Source organism: Crotalus tigris, unplaced genomic scaffold, assembly GCF_016545835.1.
Source record: "Crotalus tigris isolate CLP2741 ecotype Arizona unplaced genomic scaffold, ASM1654583v1 scf7180000017666.379230911805:20528666, whole genome shotgun sequence".
Lineage (NCBI taxonomy): Eukaryota > Metazoa > Chordata > Lepidosauria > Squamata > Viperidae > Crotalus > Crotalus tigris.
In genome coordinates, this window is record NW_024096552.1 from 10389674 (window position 1) to 10407147 (window position 17474).

The 17474-nt window shown below is 40.5% G+C and overlaps 1 protein-coding gene across 4 annotated transcripts in view; it reads left to right on the forward strand.

Annotated features, from left to right (window-relative positions):
* EGFR (epidermal growth factor receptor) overlaps positions 1 to 17474 on the forward strand; it is a 220957-nt gene that overhangs the window by 131622 nt on the left and 71861 nt on the right. For all 4 annotated transcript variants that reach the window (XR_005555968.1, XR_005555969.1, XM_039336678.1 and 1 more), the window contains exons 4-7: positions 5589 to 5747; positions 12890 to 12958; positions 14011 to 14129; positions 14896 to 15037. Coding sequence is in view for 2 of the 4 variants with exons in the window: in XM_039336678.1 (XP_039192612.1) it covers positions 5589 to 5747; positions 12890 to 12958; positions 14011 to 14129; positions 14896 to 15037 (489 nt within the window). In the remaining 2 variants the exon portion in view is untranslated. The remainder of the gene's footprint in view (positions 1 to 5588; positions 5748 to 12889; positions 12959 to 14010; positions 14130 to 14895; positions 15038 to 17474) is intronic.

Consider the following 17474-nt stretch of genomic DNA (forward strand, 5'->3'; position numbering starts at 1 on the left):
TCAATAATAAGAATTTTTTCGGGACCCCAGAGAAAATAGAAGTAAAAATAGTCAATAAAATTAATTATTCTTTCATTTTGTTCAAAGCTTCTCTTCCCACATTGATGAATGCCACTCTCTCAAAACAGGGAAATAATTCCAAAAAGGCTTTTTACAGGAAAAAAAGAGGAAAAAATAGGGTAAAGAGAGGAAAGAAAAGGTCTCACCCGGATCAACCACGGTGGTTCTTTACGCTTAGATGTTCTTGTGACTTTCAGCTGGTGCGGCTGTGTGATCGGCCATCTTACTGGGCGATCTTTGCTTCATCAGCCCTAAGGAGTAACTTGAGCCGCGGGAGGAGCTGCTGCCCTCCCGCAGTTGATGAGAAGCTTCCTCATCAGTGGTCGCCCCTCCAGGATGACTTTCAACCCTTTTCAGGGTCTACCGGTGAAGAAAAATCGGCCGGCGAAAAGATGACTCTCTTTATACAACCGCTAACGTTGCAAACTGGAATATTGCCTTGAAATAGCTAATGAGGATGTCTTTCAGCAAGCCAGGTCACAGAATTATTTAGCCACACCTCAACAGCCTTGCTGCATGGTTTTTATGTAGTCTCTTACCCTGCCATCAGCCAGGAGGTCCTCAAACCACCGACAAAGTGCCAACATAAAGCAATCAAAGTTCCTCAGTTCTGGAGCATTCGTGTTGTGCAACATCACCAACCAGTGGGCAGTGGCTCTTTCAAGTACCAGGATGACACTCCTCACCTTGGTGACTTCAGTAGGCATTTCTGGACCATTCTCCTGCATATAAATTAGGACATGGGCCAGGAGGAATGCCAGTTGCAGAAAGTCCCTGTCAAACTTCACACCAATGGATGGGGTCTTGTGACTTCTGGTTCTTTCTGGACCATCCCTCAGAGTGTTAGCCCTGCTGGCTTCTGTCAGTGCCGTGCCAATATCCACAGTAGCACCTGCTGGAGTTGCCAAAATTCCCACTGTGTTGTCTAGCAGCAATGCTTTCCCATCATTTTCCTCCTCTTGGGCATGGCGAATCTTGCTGACAGCATCTTTGGCATGGGATTCACATGCCTTGAGGATCTAGAAGACATCCATCATGAACCACATGATTTGCTTCATCAGTTGGTTGGCGTGTTGGTTGGTTCTCCGCCTTCCTCCTCGTCCTTGAGCTTCTCCAGCTCCAATTGCTGCTCACATTGTTGGCCACTGCAACTGCCACAGATGAGAGTCACCCCTTTGGCTCTCCCTTCCCATTCATTTTTCTTGTTGACCCCTATGGACCACCCGAATCTCGATGAATCCCCCAGGCCAGGGACCTCCTCCATCCACTCAGAGAGGTCCAACCCAGGGGGAGCCATGGATGAGGCTTCCCCCCAGCACTCAGCTTCCTCCTGGTCACTGCCTTTAGCTGACATCATTGCATGGTCCACACGGTAGGGCTATCCACTTCTTCAGGTTGACTGAGTTTGCAGATTCTGCCTAATATAAGGACCTGCCCAGCTGATCCCTCAGGAAAATAAAGCTCTTGAATTGATTGACTTGAATCAAAAGAACTTTTATCAAGAGAAAGTGGTTGCAGAAAATCAAGTGAATCTGAAGATCCCATGCAAAACACAAAGCAATTCTTTCATTTTCCCCAAGTCCCAATATCCTGACCAGTCCACCGGCAGCCAATGTGATATCATGAAGATATTTTGAGAACACTGAGGTGCTGGGTAGATAACAGGTCATTCTCAGGACATGACAGCCTTGGGAACTGGCTGGGAGGGACCTGCCCTTTCTCCAAAGACAATACCCATCCTTAATTCCCAAAGTGAGGCATCACAGCAAAGTGAAGGCATCCCAGAATTGCCAACGTCCTTCCCCCTTCAACAGAATAGCAGGACACAACTGTGGACTGACAAGATAGATATATGTGCATTAATTCTTTTTATAAGAAATGGAAGGAGCTACAAATCTGTAGTACAAATACAATCAAATAAGGAATTTTTAATAGCAATTTATTGTTATTATCATTAGAATATTTGTGAAAATTCCCAAAGTGATTTACAGTAGTTTAAATCGCTTCTCAGCCTTGTGGCTAAGATCAAGTGTAGTGTAGTGGTTTAAATACCAAATTTCAAGATTTAAATAGACAATTGAGAAAACATTGAAGGGACACTGATGACTGGAGAAAGCCACAATAATAAATAAAACAATAGAAACCGGTCATATTAAAACTATGTATAGTATAATAAAGAGGTCGTTCTACTAGATTGATACTCATGAATGGCTTTGCCAAGAACTAGATTTATAAAGAAACTTTATTTTTAGAGATAGCTGATGTGATTGGAGAGGTTGGTCACAGATGTTCACATTAAAAAAAATTATACAGTCAAAGCAAAACTTTCAATCATGATTTGTAGAAGCTTGAAAATCATTGTTGAGTGGGTATGAAATAGGCATAGTAAGGCAACTTCAGTCATTAACCTACTTGTAACTTCTGATCCAGGAGTCTCTTAGACATGCTCATATGAAGTTCATTATACAAATGCATAAATACGTTCTGCAAGTTACCAATCTGTGAATCATTTGGCTAAGCTAATTATTAAATAGCACTTTGGTTTCTGGAAAACATTTTGTGCTGGAAAAGTCAGTATTTTAAATAACTGTAAAGAACATGTAGTTTAATACACGTTTCACCAAATTTTATAGAATTTATAGCCAATTTTCTTAGAATCTCTTCAAATAATCAGTTCAAATATTGAGACAGAGTCCAATGATGCGATGGTTCCTGCCTCAATATGTTATGCCAGCATATGGCAAAAAAAACCTAAGGTGTGAGCAACATTATGTGGTCATGTGATCATGCCAATAAACAGTAAAAATAATACATTCTTCAAATAGTGCGGGGCAATTGTGTGAAACTAGGCTTCAAAATATTTTTAAAAAGAATATTCTGTTCAATCATGTCCTAAAATGTATAAGGTTCATTCTCTATTCCCCTCAATATCAGTCTAATCTGATCAATTTTTAATTAAAATAGTATTGACTGAAAATTTCAGAAATTAGAAATTAAAATGGTCATTCTTTCATTTGTGGTGGTCATGTAATAAAATTTTACCCTTTGTATATAAAATTTGGGGAGAGATAAATACCATTACTAAACAAAGCATTCAGTGCTCTCTAGCTGTCAGGCCCCAAAATAATGTATACTCATTTATTTTAGCTTTGTTGCATCTTACAGCATCTTTTAGCTTCAAACATCTTGAAACAATGCTTATATAAGGCGAGATCTTATGTAAGGACCTACCTCAGGTAAGCCACCCAAGAAAGCATTGTCTCAAAAGGAAACTTTTATTAGGGGCTATGATAGCAGGGAATCAAAGTGAGATCTGAGATAAAAAACCGCAAAGCGATATATTAAAAGTAGCATTCAATACTCCTCCCCCCCCCAGTGTCACAGTGTTCATTTGAATCCAAGCCAATCCACAGGTGGCATCGTCTTTTGGTAATGGGTCTTTTTGGCAGGCTCTTCAAGGTCTCTCTCACTTTCAATTTCTTCTGGCTCCAAGCACAAACCATCTCTCAGATAAGGGTGAGACATTCCATCCCTGGGGGAAAGGCAATAAGGCAATAAAATGGACAGTGAAAGCATCCCCAAAAGCTCCCTCCTCCCAACAGAATGGCAGGCAACAAAGAAAGCTACAAAGCTAAAATAACTGAGGATACATTACTTTGGGGCCTAAGACCCCTGCTGTAAATAAAAGACCCCCCCTTTTATTTACAGCAGGGGTCCCCAATCCCCAGTCCAAGGACCGGTACGAGGCCTTGGTCAGTTAGGAACCAGGCCACACAGATGGAGGCCTGTGGTGACTCTGCAGGGGTCTGGGAAGGGGCGGAAAAGTGGCAGGCCATAAGCCATCTTGCTCAGTGCAAAGGTTCTCCAGCGACTGCGCTTGCAACTCACTTGCAACATCTGAGCTCCACATCCTTCCTTCTCTTCCTGTTTCCTCTTCCTCCTGCTACTTTTTCTTCCTCCTCTTCTTCCTCACTTTTCTTCTCTCCCCCTCCTGACACCCCAGCTGGGCTCATGCTCACTTCATGCAAGTCTCCAAGTTTGCAAGACAAGTGCGTGCTAGCAACTGGGAGCTTCCCCAAAACTTTGTTGGAGGGAGATCCTCCCCCCAAGGTATGTGTTTGTGAGGGTGCTTTCTCAGGGTGCAAATAGGCAAAGGGAGAAGCTACCTTTTAGTTTAAGTACTACGTCTTCAAGGGAATCTCTCTCTCTCTCTTGTTTGCACCTTTTCTAAGACTGCTGAGTTTTTTGCTTTTGTTTTGATGCTGCTCCAGGTGCCTCATGTTTTGGCAAATTCCTGCCTGCTTTTTGTGGTTTAATTTGGTGTGCGTATTTGTGTGTGTGTGTGTGTGTGCGCGCGCGCACGCGCGCGCGTGTGTTCATGCTCCTTTCTTTATGCACCTCTCAATTTTGCAAGCCACGAGCGCTCCTACCAGGCTTGCAATGGGGGAGGGAGAGGGGAGAAGCTACATTTCCCCTTAAGCACCTTTGCACCTTTTCCAAGGCTGCTGGGCTTGCGCAGTGTCGAGTTGGTTTGGTCTCTCTCTCTCTCTCTCTCTCTCTCTCTCTCTCTCTCTCTCTCTGAATGGTTTTCTCAGCATTTCCTCAACGTGCAGGGTCTTTGGTTTGTTTTGCTGGAATGCTGAGTTTAGAATTGTGTCTTTTCTTTCCCACTTTCTTAGAAGTAGAAAGTCACTGGTCTAATTTAATACAATCTAATTATAATAGAAATAAAGTGCATTATTTATTTGTGTGTTTATTTAGAAAATTTAGAATAAATATAACGCACTTAAATCATCCTGAAACTTTCCCCCCTCTCTCCCCTCCCCGGGCCATGGAAAAATTGTCTTCCATGAAACCGGTCTCTGGTGCCAAAAAGGTTGGGGAACTCTGATTTACAGGAGTAAACTTCAAGCTTAAAAACAGGGAACTCATCTGTCCCAAAGGCATGTTTTCAAAAGACAAATGGACTTTGTTTTTCCTTAGGAAAACAAAGGAAAAATGAAGTCCAGTTACCTTTTGAAAAAGTATCTTTGGGACAACCATGACCTGGATGACTGAGAATCTCCATAAAGAGGAAACTCATCTATTTAATTTTTGCAGCTAAAATCATAATTAATCGACATTGTCTAGATAACATAATAGCTAACATGTAATTAACTGGTACATTGGAAAAAAACATATAGATACAGTTAAAATAATGAAATATCAGAGGACGGAGTAATTCTACCAAATTTGAATGATTTTATATTTTACCTCAATAGTCATAGATATAAAATGATGGCATTCTATATATATGGTAAATGTATATATGTATAGTACCTATCTGCTTGCTTACTTTTAGTATTTTTTTTTTGCATTTTCTATATTCTTTATATATCTCAAATTTATGTTATTTAGTTAGATTTTGCTAACTCATGAATGATATTTCATCAAAATCAATTGAAATGATTACCCTTGTGTAATTTTTAAAATACAAAAATCAAACCATGTGTATTAATCTCTTTCATTATCCTAATTTCTTTTGACAGAAATTCTAAATGGAGGAGTAAAGTTCAGGAGTAATCCTTACCTCTGCAACATGGAAAATGTTCTGTGGGATGACATTTTTGATAAAAATAATATTCAGAGTTTTGTACAGTTTGACACCAGTGAAAAAACAAAGGGATTAACAGAATCTCACATATCCTGTAAGTGTGCACAGAAGACATTCAATTCATGAATTTTACTAAACTAATTCTAAACAAACAGTGCAGTTACTTCATGTAACTGCAATAGATGTTTGCCCAATAGAAAAATAAATAAACTGTTTTTAAACAATATTTAGTGATTTATTTGCCTTCTGAAACTACATTTAGTATATACCTTGCAATATTTTTAGGATACGAAAGGACTAATTTACACTTTTATTGTACTGGAAAATAAAATGTATTTGAGTACAAAAATATATACAGACATGTATTGTTTAGGATTTACAGTTAAAATTGTTTATTTTCTTTCACTCTATATTTGACAGCTAACCTTAAGAGCAGGGTATTAATCCTTTATAATTTTCAGCAGTATTAAACTTTAACTTAAATAAAGCATAAAGTTATTCTTTAAATCAATTTAAGCTCTTGTCAACCTGCATCCCAGATGTTTTTGTATAGAGCAGGAAAAAATGAGGAAGAGTAAGTATTTTAAAACACATTTTATGTTGTTTATTGGTATAAAGTCATAAATGTACATAGAAAAGTGATTTCCATTAGTGCTACTAGGGCATGGCTGAGATGTTCACAGCAGGTAAATTTGGGATGTGTGACTGATGCAGCTTCTTCAGCTTATATCAGATTATCTGCATCAGATTATGTATTTTGGAGATGGAAACATTTTGGTCTTAAGTCATTTTTCACACAGGATTCTGGATTATCTAATATACGAATAACTTAACAGTTAGCTTTTTTAGGTAACAACTTTGCAGTATCTAAATACAGATAGTCTTCAAGTTACAAATATAATGGAGCCTGTGCATTCCATTCCTAACTAAAAACTCATAGGAGTGAATTTTGTACCTTGAACGAGATCACTGCCTGTTTGTTAAAATGCATGTGGCCCGTTAAGTGAACATGAGGTATCTCAGGGTGTGGAAGGCCATGGAGGGCCTAGTGATAGAACAGGCCCCCAAGGCGTCCCCAACCCACTAATGTACTTCATGCTTCCCCCTCCCTTCATGTCACACTGGACTCACCTTGAAAAGATCTATCTCCTCTCTGCCACGGTTCTTGCTGCCATCCAGATCTGAGGCTAGGGGATGCTTCTCCATGCCTCCAGATGCTGTATCTAGGTATCAGAGGCCTTTTCCAGGCTTCTACCACCCAGAAGTGAAGCTGGGGGTTGCTTCCGCATGCCTCTAGAGCAGTGGTTCTCAACCTTTTTAATGCCGCGACCCCCAACCGGTCGTAAGTCGAGGACTACTCAACCGGTCGTAAGTCGAGGACTACTCAACTGGTGCAGCACCATTTGCAGAATGGGACTTTTGGCAGGCTCAGCAGGGCAGAGACAGCCTGGACAATATCCTATTGGCTTTTGAAAGCCAATAGAATTAGACTCTATTCAAGAGAGTCTATTCTATTGGCTTTCAAAAGCCAATAGAATAAAAGGGACTAGCACAGCTAAGAAAAAGGGGGGGAAATGGTGGATTGTGTTGTTTGGCGACCCCCGTGAAATGGTCGTTCGATCCCAAATGGAGTCCCGACCCACAGGTTGAGAACCACTGCTCTAGAGGCTGGAGCAGGGCATCAGATGTCTTTTCCAGGCCGCTGCAACCCAGATCTGAGGTGTCTCCTGGCCTCAGATGTGGGTGGCAGCAGCCTGGAAAAGGCCTCTGGCACCTGGATCGGACCTCTGGAGGGCTGCAGAAGCATACTCTGGCCTCAGATCCAGGCAACAAAGGCCTGGAAAAGGCCTCTGATGCCCAGATCCAGCCTCTGGAGGCATGCAGAAGCGTCCCCGGGCTTCAATTCCTTTCTCTGTTGCAGAGAACAGAAGCAATAAAGTAACATGAGATCACATGAGATAGTAGCGTGAGATCTCACACCATCTCATGTGATCTTGCGTTACTTTAGGCCTCCATTCTTTGTGAACACACCAAAGATCTTGAGCAGCCAAAGAAGCGAAGGATCTCGATCTTTGTAGGGTGACTATTGAAGGCCTAGCACCTAGGGCAGTGGTTCTCAACCTGTGGGTCGCAACCCTTTTGGGGGTCACACGAGCCTTTCACAGAGGTCACCTAAGACCATCGGAAAACACATATTTCCAATGGTCTTAGGCAGGGCTTGTCAACCGTCTTCTCTCCCCCCCCCCTCCGCTCCATCTCACTTGTTTCTGGAAAATATGCTGCTTGGCAGCAGTTTGCATGAATTTTACCAAATGTGCCCTGCAGGGGGCGCATGAAGAGCGAGGCACAGAGCAAGGCCCCGCCCTCCCCAGAGACTCATTGTGCAGCAACCGGATTGACTTCTTCTTGTGCACGCAGGTCAGCGAAGGGGAGGCTACTGTAGCACCCAATTCCCGCGCCCGTCAGCTGGCGACCCCTGAACTTGTGCTTGTCAGCCAGGAGGTCTGGCAATGGCCGCCGGTCTCCTTTGCCACCCTGCCCGTCCTCGACTCCTCCTCTGCCCATTCATGTCGAGCCTGCTGGGGCTTGACAGGGAGAGAGGGAGGGAAGGAGGAAGGGACTCCTCCTCCTCTCCTAAGCTTCAAAGCACGATCGGCTTCCCAAGGGCGCCACAATCCTCATCAAAGTGGGGGGAGAAGCAAAGGGGGTGAGAAAGCTTGTGGCAGGCTCGAAAGAGCACCTGTCAGCGTTGGTGATGAGAAATTCCCCACGAACCCAGGGAAGGGGTGGAGAAAAGGAGCCCCCTTTGGGAGGAAACCGCCACCTTCTTCTCCTTGGTTTTGTGCTCTTCTGTTCCTTGGCAGCCAGCCTGCAAGCCTCTGCTGGCTGGAACTTCCTTTCTTTCCCTCCCTCTTGGTCTCTTCCTCCTTCCCTCCCTCTCCCATTGTCCCTTCCTTCCTTCCTTTCTTTCCTTCACCTCCCTCTTTGTCCCTTCTTCCCTCCCTCTTTCCCCTTGTCCCTTCCATCCTTCCTTCTTCTCCTCTTGTCCAGGATCAGGGCAAACCTCTACAGCTGATCCGCACTTCTGCAGAGCAGCCAAAAGCAAGTCAGCTGTAGCAGCTTTCCTTGGCTCCTGCCCAGTGAACTTGCTCGAGCTTTGCTAGAAAACATGCCGCTTGCTAATTTAGCAGAAGCGCAAATCAGCTGCAGCCCGGCGCTGATCCTGGGGCTTCTGCTAATTTAGCAAGCGGCATGTTTTCTGGCGAAGCTGAGCAAGTGAGCTGGGTGGAGCTCTCCTCTGCCTTTGGCAGCCTGTCCCCCTCCCCTGTCCCTTCCTGGGCATGGAGGGGGAGGAAGGAAGGGACAAAGAGGGAGGGAAGGAAGGGACAATGAGAGAGGGAAGGAAGGAAGGGACAAAGAGGGAAGGAAAGAAGGAAGGGACTAAGGGAGGGGAAGGAAAGGAAGGAAAGAATGGAAGGGACAATGGGAAAGAGGAAGGGAAGGAGGAAGAGACTAAGGGAGGTGAAGGAAAGGAAGGAAAGAAGGAAGGGACAATGGGAAAGAGGAAGGGAAGGAGGAAGAGACTAAGGGAGGTGAAGGAAAGGAAGGAAAGAAGGAAGGAAGGGACAAGGGAAGGAAGGGAAGGAAGGCAGGCACCCACCCAGTCCCATCCCAGAGAGCCACAGATTCCTCCCCCCACAGGCACTCTGCAACCTGAGTGATCAGCTGGCCAAGCCCTCTGGCCATTGATTACGTGACCCTGGGACACTGTGAACATCATAAGTATGGATCAGTTGTCAAGCATCCGAATGTAAATCACATGACCCTGGGGATGCTGCAACAATCATAAGTATGAAAAATGATCATAATTCACTTTTTCAGTGCTGTTGTAACTTCAAACAATCACTAAGTGAATTGTTGTAAGTCGAGGACTATCTATGCTTTCCCATATTTTTCCTTTTGGGGGGGGTCAAGTTTTTGATACCCCCCGGCCAGCTGGATGGGGGGTTGGGGGACACCACTACACGAGGAACTGTATTAAAGGGTTGCGGCATTAGGAAGGTTGAGAACCACTGGTTGAGACCTGGGGCAGGCATGGGGAGGGCAGGAATAACCAGGTTGAATGTTGCAGTGCCACTGCGGTCGCTCATAAGGATGAACAACTGCAGTGGTGCCACAATATTTGTAATTTTGGGATTTGCCCATAAGTACTAGGAGGTGCTTATTATGTAACTTCAAACATTCGCTATGGGAATCCTTGCAACTCAGGGATTACCTGTAGTTCCATTACATCATATCCTTTATTTAGTCTGTGGAAATGCGGAAACAACTTCATTTCTGATACCTCTAAACTTTTCTGGAAAAAATATTCTGATTTTAGCAGACTCCTCTATTCTGCTGGTTTTCTTTTTAAGAAAAGTGTTTCTGAAGTGTACTGAATACTGTCAATACTGTATATAATTATAAACTGTATATGAACTGTATATAAAATTCCTACATGAATTTCTCTCTAAGAGCAGCCTACTGTGAGGAATATGCTTTAGAATAATGTTTGGCAGCCCTCTAAGTTGTGGGTATGTCTCTCTCTAGGCATTTGTGAATATGTTGTAACAGCTAGTTTCTCGATAATAGAACAAAATTATAAATATTTCTTAAACAGTTTTAGGAATAGGTAATATAGAATTAGCATCAAATTTGGTAACCTTGCTTTTTAAAAATGTTTATGTTTTTCTCTCTCTCCCTCTCCCTTTCTTTCTCTCTGTGTGTATGCGTTTGTGTGTTTGTGTGCATGCACATATGCATGTTTGTACACATCAAACTATCTTTGGCAAACTTTAGAAGCATTTGAGCATGGATTTAAATTAATGAATACTAAAAAAATAATTATTAATTATTATAATTACTATATATTAAACACAGAATGGGACAACTCATTGTGGGACGATTCAGTGCAGGATAATTCAATGTGAATTAACTGTACTGTTATCTGTCACTGTTTTTTCAACATTATTTTAATTTTTGTCATTTACATTTCATTTTTCCCTTCTTTAGCATCCTTTCTTTAATGATATTCCTTCAATAATATCAAAGAAAAGGTGGAATAGAACCATTAAAAAAGGATGCTAAAGGAAGGACAAAATAAAATGTGAATAACAAAAATTAAAATAATTTCAAAAAAAAGTGGCAGATAATGGTATACTTATCTCATGTTGAGCTATCCTGTATTGAATAATCCCATAGTGAGTTGGCAGGGCCAAATCGGCCACAACAAGATAACCATGGCGAGATGACCACAGCAAATTATCCTAGACCCTATTAAACATGTTTATGATTTGTTCATGCATTGTTTCTGTTTCACCAATCTTTTTTCAAATCAGAACTGCATTTTTTGACAAATTATCACTTTCTATTTTTTTCTTCTTTCTTTGTTGGGATAGAAAAACAGGTCAGAAATTGACATGAAATTTGATATGACCTAAAATGCTAGGCATCTTAAAACATACTATATAGTCTATTAATTATTTATTTTTTCTCTGCACTAAATGTATGCTAAATAATAATCTTTTCCCCATATATCATCATTTTTTTAAAAACCCACTATGCAAATTCTTTGTATTAAACGTTTTACCATTGCTACTGGAATTTTTCACTTCCCATTGTTTGGGCTATGCTACTACTTCTTGTGGTCTAAAGAAGAGGCAAAGCACAGAACACCAAGGCTTATTGTGATTCTCACAATAGATTTTTATACTATCATTTGTATGTGGTATTTGTACAACAGTTCTGGCTGAAACATCCTGAAGTGCTGATGCTAACACCCTATGAACAGCAGTCTTGGCTTTGGTTTATTCCACAGCTGAATATTTTGCCAGCATGTGTCTTAAGAAAGCCCACTTTCACATGGTCGATGTCCAACTCTGCCAGACAATGTGTATCATTTCTGGCATGTTGCATATTCCTGAACGCCTGGAGAGAAGAATGGTCCAAGATATCTTCTTGTGGCCTGACCATTAGTGATCCTTGGTGCTCTCTGAGTTCAGTTGTTTTCTTTTATTATTCAAACCAGATAACATCATCAATGCTAGTTTAGCACTTTGGTAAGGAAATGTTTGCAAGAAAGCACCAAGCTCAGAGAGCATCAAAGACCCCTCATTTCAACCCTGAACTACAAATATTCTCCTTTATTGACTTAGTGTTTCCTCCACCAAACCACCTGGTTTTGGCTGGCTTTGCTCTGTTTGGACAAAATAGAACAGGATTAGGTATGATACTGGAAGAAGTTCCTCTGCTCTGTATCAATGGGGATGGAAAGATTCCCTTGTTGGATTGTGTGTCACTATATAAACTATTAAGCATATTGTGCAACATTGTCCATGACATTCATTCTCTGGTTCCCTAGAAAATCTGCACGAAGCAACAGCAGAGGCAATTATCTAGATAACTAGATAGACATTTTGTATATAATTATATGGATGGTATGCATATATTTACCTCTCTTTTGTCATATTCTTCTCATACACTCAAGTAATAAAAAATAAAACTACAGTTCTCATTTATGCTCATTAGCAACTTTGCATATCTTCACAGTTTGCTGTTCTATAGCAATAGTAAATCAGAAAGTTAAAGTTATTTTTATGCTTCATAATATGGAATAATTCATTGAAATAGAATTGACAGCTATTCCAAATTGATACCTTCCAAATGTGTTGAGATTACCATTGCCAGAATTCCCAGCAGCATTACACTAAAATAATTTGATTTCTTGATAAAGAAATGTAAATGTATCTTAAATTTGGAAGGAAAAAATCCCCAAACAAAATGTATTTGTTTCCTTGATGTAAACTTTCACTTATTTTTCTGATACTCAATCTTACCCTTAGAAATCAATATTCAGCTTTATTGCAGAGCACATATAAATAATTTTAAATAAATAGTATTGGTAAATAAATAATTGTATTTAAACGGTCCAGTTTTCAACTATTAATAAACATGACACCACTGATTAGTTGGATGCAAGTGTAATACTTAGAGATCCACATGAAAGCAAAGCATGAAAGATTTGGCAATTGGTAAAATACTGGGTTTGGGATTCATAGTGCCCAGAATGTGACTTCAAAACTGACAATTATTATTGACTTGTGAAAAAAAACTTTCCTAGAAAACTTGAGCTTTCCATAAAATTGGCATGAATATATTTATAATATTCAGAGACATTCTGTATTTTTTCCCCCTTAGGTTCTCCTTGTCATCCGAATTGCACAAGAGGGCATTGTTGGGGTGCTGGCGAAAAGAATTGCCAAATATGTAAGAACATACATTGGGTTTTTTCCCCCTCTTCTGTTGAGATAGGATAGGATAGGATAGGATAGGATAGGATAGGATAGGATAGGATAGGATAGGATAGGATAGTGATTTAATGTGTAAGTAAATTAAGTAGACTTTTTATATCTTCTGGCCTCTTATACCATAATGATCAGCTGATTATGCTTCATTTTGCAAAAGCAAAATGTAAATCTTGTTTCCATTGGTTTCAGATTCCTAGGTCTCAGAAGGAAACAGTGTACATGTCCTCAACCTATGACCACAATTGAGCCCAAAATTTCGGTTGTTTAGTGAGACAGTTGTTAAGTGAATTTTGCCCCATTTTATAATTTTTCTTGTCATAGCTATCACTGCAGCTGTTAAGTAAAACAGTAGTTAAGTGATTCTAGCTTCCCCATTGACTTTGCTGGTCAAAAACAGAACATCATCAGAGTTGAACAGGCATTGAAAATCTTATAGTCTAACCCCCTGCTCAAGCAGGAGACCCTATGCCACTTTAGACAAATGGCTGTCCAGTCTCTTCTTAAAAGCCTCCAATGCTGGAGCATCCACAACTCTTGAAGGCAACCTGTCTCACTGGTTGATTGATTTCACTGTTAGGAAGTTTCTCCTTAATTCCATGTTGCTTCTCTCCTTGCTTAGTTTCTATCCATTGTTTCTTGCCTTGCCTTCTGGTGCTTTGAAAACCCTTTCTTCTTTATGGTAGCCCCTTAAATACTGGAATCTGCTATCATGTCACCCCTAGTCCTTCTTTTCACTAGACTAGACATACCTAATTCCTGCAACCATTGTTTATAAGTTCTAGCCTCCAGCCTCTTAATCAACTGTGTGGCTCTTCTCTGCACTCTTTCCAGAATCTCAACATCTTTTCTATATCCATCTTTTTATAACCATAGTGACCATACAAACTACCTGTAACTAAACTCTGACTCAGTCAAATAACATTTATGATTTCTGAAAGGCATTCAAATATTTTAATAAATATTTTTATTTGTAAAACATGTAGTTTAACTTGTGCTATTTTCAACTTTCAGTAACTAAGATTGACTGTGCAGCACAGTGCTCAGGTCGATGCAAGGGAAGATTGCCAAGTGACTGCTGTCATACTCAGTGCGCAGCAGGATGTACAGGTCCTAAAGAAAGTGACTGCTTGGTAAGGAAGCTATAGAAACTTGCCTAGCGTTTTAGCACTACAAAAAAGGAAATAAAAAATCAGATTACTGTGCTTAGTTTTTTTTTAAAGTATTAACTACAATAAATAAACAAAGCAATAAAAGTAATATAACAAATATATAGAAAAAAATAAGTCTTTGTGCTTTAATCTCATTCTTAAATTGAAAATTCAGTAAGGTTGTATTTTGACATAATATAACTGACTACGATTTCTTTTAGTTATAATTATCCTAGCTGTATTTAGTTAGTCCCATATTATATTTACATTTTTTTATTTGGTCTCCCCTCATCTGCCCTAGAAGAGAAATATAGGAAAACTCCATAGGAAACTCATTATTGCTTTTGTGAAAATGAATACCATAGAAAACGGAGCCATGTTCTTCTGTATTGCTAATTCTACAAGAATATTCATAGCCAGTTGATTATTCCTCCTTTAGTCAAATTTCTGGAACACTGATCTGTTACACCATCAAAATAAATTTATTTCTCTTATGTGTACATTAGTGTAAACTTTGCCCACAATAATTCTTGTTGTTAGGGGATAGTTTGTGTTGTTCATTTTATTGAATGTATCTTTATTGGCCAATGACAAAAATAATGTTTCTGTCTTGTCTGTCTACATTAATGCTTGGATGGATGGAATATTGAATTCTTTGAATTTTAGTCTTATGTAATTGTTTAAAATCCACTGTTGTCATTTCCTGACACTGTTAAAACAAAAGATTATTTGGATTACCTTTTTATAGGCATGTCGCAAGTTTTGGGATGATGCAACTTGCAAGGAGTCTTGCCCAGCTTTACAAATATACAATCCCTATACTTATCAATTGGAAGATAACCCAGAAGGAAAGTACAGTTTTGGAGCAACTTGTGTAAAAAACTGTCCACGTAAGTTAAATAAATATTATTATTTATATTAAATACTATTTAACAAAGCTAGTTAAGTTTCTTTTTACCTTTTATTTGGGATGCTTCATATTAACTCCAAATTTGTATTTCGGGAAATAATTCCTATATGCTCATCTATGCATTGTAAAATGAAGAATCAGAAATATAGTAGTAGGTATGCAGTGTTAAACTTGTGAAAAATAAATGAAATACTGGAATATGTTTTGAAGGAATTTATTTATAAACATATACATCTATAAGAATTTACTCTTGTGATTTAATTCAATGGAGAAAAGAATTTAGGGAAAATCTAATAAATTAAGTAAGGAGTTTATATATAAGGAATGTGTGTGAATATTCTGACAGCTCTTTGACAGGTGTAATTTGTATAGCTTCCATCAGAATTTAATTCTAGGTATCAAATGGGTATCTTTCTATATGGTGTTTTTCAGTTAGAAAATGTGAGTAGCCAGGGAGACTTCAGTGTGATAAAAAAGTAGATGCTCAGTTACCTCTACCACTTTTGAAAAATGACAAAACTGATTTCAGCATTGCATCCATCTAGGATGTTCCAGTTCCAAATTTTCCTTATTCAGTCTATTTGGCATTAAATTCACAGATTTTCTGGAAAAATATTTAAATTAAACCACGGGGACAGTGAGTTAATTGTTATAGAACAGTGATGGTGAACCTATGGCAAGTGTGCCAGAGGCGGCATTCAGAGCCCTCTCTGTGGGCACGCATGCTGCTGCCACCAGCAGCTCATGCAGGTCCATTAGGCCACCATGGTGGCCCGACGTGGGGCCAAGGTGCATTGGCTGCATGAGGGGAACAGGCTCCATGTTCGGGCCAAGGGCAAGATCTGCAAGGGGGCCAAGATGACCAACAGCGACCTGCTCTCCAACCGCAAGCAAAAACACATGGGACGGAGTAGGCACATCCGACGGTCTGCATCACATACTTCCCCCCCTACTCTGTCTGCTGCTAGAGGGCTGGCCTGGTATTGGCAATGGGCTGCAGAGCCCCAGAGTGCACCTGTTGAGGGGCTGGCAGGCTGTGGCTGCTGACGGACACTGTTGGCCCCCATGCTCTCGCTGGCCTCGGTGTGCGAGGGCTGATGGTATCAGGCAGCAGCCGCCCCATCCCCTGCCTCATCTTGCCTTGTCCTGTGGCAATGGCACCCCCACCCTGTCCCCTGCCTCACTCCACAGGTCGAGCCTCCTGCCCACTGCCCCACCCACAGAGACCCCCTGGATCTCCCCCAACCCTGCCCAGCACCCACAGGCATCCCCCCATGAGCAACATCAAGGTGATAAATAAGTGGGTTTGGGGTTATGGTTTGGGCACTTAGTCTCTAAAAGGTTTGCCATCACTGATATAGAACATTCCTGTCTCCAGCAATCTAAAACTAATAGGGTTATCAGTGCATATAACATACATGTATGGGCGGATAAGAATATCAACCTTGCTGTCAAGCAAAATCAAGCTTTTAATAGTGAGTACCACACCAAGTGCACTAATCAAACAGGTGGTAAGAAAGTAGGGGAATTCAGGTACCACACAGGTTATATAGAAATTAAACACAGGGCCAAACATAAAGGACTCAAATGTCAATTCACTATCACACAGAGTATGAGCAATAAACAGGGTGAATTAGAAATTCAAGTAAATGAAGACAGATATGATATCGTTGCCATTACGGAAACTTGGAGGGATGAAATCCACAAATGGAACACACAGCTAGAGGGATTTAAGTTATTTAAAAGAAACAGACCAAATAAAAGAGGAGATGGAGTTGCTCTCTCTATAAGAAACAACTACATCTCTACAGAAATAGAGCACAACAATGATTAAAAAAAACTGTCTTGAATGCATTTGGGTCAATATAAAAGAGGAGGGGAGAAATGACATTGCCATAGGTGTATACTATAGGCCACCCAACCAAACAGAAGAAATAGAAGAGCTTTTTGCTAGTCAGTTAACTAAGGTGTGTAGGAAGCACATCACAATAGTAATTTGAGAGTTTAATTATCCTGACATCAATTGGGAGACAAACTCTGCAACAACTAGAAGATCAAACAGATTCCTGACAAACGTAGCAGACAACTTTGTCTCCCCAAAAGTAGAGAAGGGAACTAGAGAATCAGCCATATTGGACTTAATTCTCACTAACAGAAATGAAACAATAGGAGGTGTTGAAGCTACAGGAATCTTGAGGGAGAGAGTGATCATGCAATATTGAAATTCAACATTATGTAAGCACAAGCAATAGAACATAGTCAAACTAGGGTATTGGACTTTAAGAGAGCTAATTTCAATAAACTTAGAGCTTGGAAAGGAGTCCATGGATGAAAATCCTAAAGGGGTAAACAAGAAGCTTGGGAAATTTTAAAAAGTGAGATAATAAAAGCCCAGTCTAGCACAGTACCAATAAAGA